Raw genomic sequence first — 2,495 nt, forward strand, 5'->3', positions numbered from 1 at the left:
CCTGTCGCGAACGTGCGATATTGTTGCCTTGGAGGAGTAGAGGGCAGCTTTGCCATCTTTCATGAACATTCCGTAGTTTTGTTCTGTTACCCAAACATAGTGAGGAACACAGGGTGGCCTCGAGCAGCCAGGCAGGTTCGTCTGTGGTGGCAGTTAGGAGTGGGTGTGTCGCTGTACTGTGCGGTGCCTGGGGAGGTGGGGAAGACCACCCCCAGCAGCTGTGCCCACCCCTGTCCTCCCAGCCAATAGTAGCTGATGGCCCTTTGCTTGCAGGTGGTCCGTCTGACGTGGTGGGCTGTGTGCCGAGACTCTGTGTACTACACCCTGTCTGTCATCGTGCTCATTGCCGTGAGTTCCCCTCCTGCCCGTGAAGTCACAGGACCCTGCCCACCTTTGTCCCTGTCCCTATAGCTAGAGAATCGATAGCACCCCAGCCATGGAGTGTGCTGACCACTCACTACAGTCTCATTCACCAGTCCCCTTGCTACTGAGGCTCAGGTAGGTTGGTTTTTTTGTCACTTGCTTGAATATTTAGCAGGATGTTTAAGACTCGTGCCAAATGTGGAATTAGTTCCCCAACAGAACAGTTTCCCATGTTCTAGGCTGGCTAACACCCCAGGCTATCACTGCCTCTAAATGCCAGTAGCCTTCCACTGGGTTGTAAAAACTAAATATATCTCCATAAATACCCCCCAAGTTCCCCAGGTGGTGGCACTGGACTCCCCTCTGTTGAGTGCCACTTCCTCAGAGCCTTGAGTTTGGAGAGCCTCAGAGCGATGTCCGGCCAGGATGACCCTCTCAGAAGCAGCACCCCAAAGCAGTCCCTGTGGTTGCTGTCCACCATGACAGCCAGGAGAGGGGTGCACCAGGCCCAAGTCTAGAAGGCAGCCCCCTGGCCTCTCCTGGGGTCCCATACAGGGACCCTCATGTCTCCAGGATCAGATTGGCGGGCGCAGCCCCTCCACCTCCCTGGCTGGGGAACTCCCGGGACTCCCCCGTTGGACCACATTTATCCACGTCACCTGCTGGAGAGGCGGGGTGTGGTCGTTGGGTAGTGTGGTGCCTGATCAGGAAGCCATGGCATCCCCGCCACCACCCCGGCCTCCCTTCATGGTACCTGTGGGTCCTTTGCCCTCAGCATTTCCAAAGAGGTTACTCTTTGTTTTTAAGAAAATGACACCCCTTCCTTCTTATACGCACAGGCACCATAGGTAGGTAGGTAAATAGGGAGGGAGGGAGATCAATAGATAGGTGTCTTTTTCAGTTTTTAAGATTCTTGATTGCAGCAACTCTGTTCTGTCAGCGAGGGCGGGCCCCTGCCAAGTTGGCCCCAGCAACCGCGTGTGCCAGAATGAAGCACAGGCTCTTTCTCCGAGAGGCCCGCGCTATGCTGGGCTGTAGGTTGCAGCATCTGCTGGCCTAGGTTTCAGCTAAGGCAAGGCCACCTTCTGCAGTTGAACCCAGAAGGAGCCCAAATTTCTGTGGGACGCATGACACGCCAAGATGTGTCAGCTCTGGGTGCTTAGGGGTCTGAGTCTTTTTTGTTGGGGATAAATATGTCCACCCACCCTTTGTTTCTTTTGCTTTTCAGTTCATTTACGACGAAGAAATTGTGTGGTAAGTTTTTTTAAAGTTTGTTTCTCGCTGTTGCTTTTTTTTGTTGTTGTTACTATCTTTGCTTGCCGGGTTCATTGAATCTTCTTTCAAATTATTTTTACAAACTTTAGCTTATGAACTTGTGAAAGTAAGATGTGTATCATTCTAAGCAATCATGCCTTTATTTGTCCTTTCAAAGTGACAAAAATGGTTTCTCTTAATGTTCCCACCCTGCCAGATAGCAATAAAGCTAACATATATTATACTTATGTTTATATTCTGTCATAGTAATTTATATTATAAAACTAAAATGATAAAAACAGTATGGTATTTTGCACAAGGATAAGCATAGGCCAGTATGGACTATGGAACTGAGAACCCAGTAGTGGGCCCATTTCTGGGCTGGGGAGATGACAGATGTCGTGACGAAGCAGTGAGTTAGGGAGGGCATCTCATGCCCTGCTGGGACAGCTAGGAATCCACACAGAACGAGATAACATCAGCTCTCGCACTCACACCTCACGCAAGAGTCAATACCGGGTGAATTAAAGATCTTACCGTAAAAAGCAAAATTAAACAAAAATCACATAGAATAAAACATAGAGACTCATCTTAATGACACTGAGGTAGAAAACGATTCCTTAATTAAGATACATATGGTGCAAACTTTAAAGAAAAAGTTGATACGTCCACTCCACAGGGCGTGACCGTATCCTACATTCATAAGCCATGGAAATGTTCTCTTCATGGCAGTAAATCAGAATCTGCATGCCGTGTGTGACTGATTGTGGGTGTGTATTCGGGAGGCCTCACATGAGTGGTTGCGTGCTCTGGGCCCAGAGAAACCTTCTGGTCCCCTGCTGGCCCCTCACCGGCGTCCGTAGATGGAGTTTGGAGGG

General features: G+C 49.7%; 1 protein-coding gene across 1 annotated transcript in view; it reads left to right on the forward strand.

The window, feature by feature from the left end:
• Window positions 1-2,495, forward strand: part of SLC24A4 (solute carrier family 24 member 4) — a 144,551-nt gene that overhangs the window by 95,616 nt on the left and 46,440 nt on the right. The window contains exons 7-8 of the mRNA XM_011373183.2: window positions 274-348; window positions 1,592-1,617. Coding sequence (XP_011371485.1) covers window positions 274-348; window positions 1,592-1,617 — 101 coding nt within the window. The remainder of the gene's footprint in view (window positions 1-273; window positions 349-1,591; window positions 1,618-2,495) is intronic.

This window comes from Pteropus vampyrus, unplaced genomic scaffold (assembly GCF_000151845.1).
Source record: "Pteropus vampyrus isolate Shadow unplaced genomic scaffold, Pvam_2.0 Scaffold219, whole genome shotgun sequence".
NCBI classification, from domain to species: Eukaryota; Metazoa; Chordata; class Mammalia; order Chiroptera; family Pteropodidae; genus Pteropus; species Pteropus vampyrus.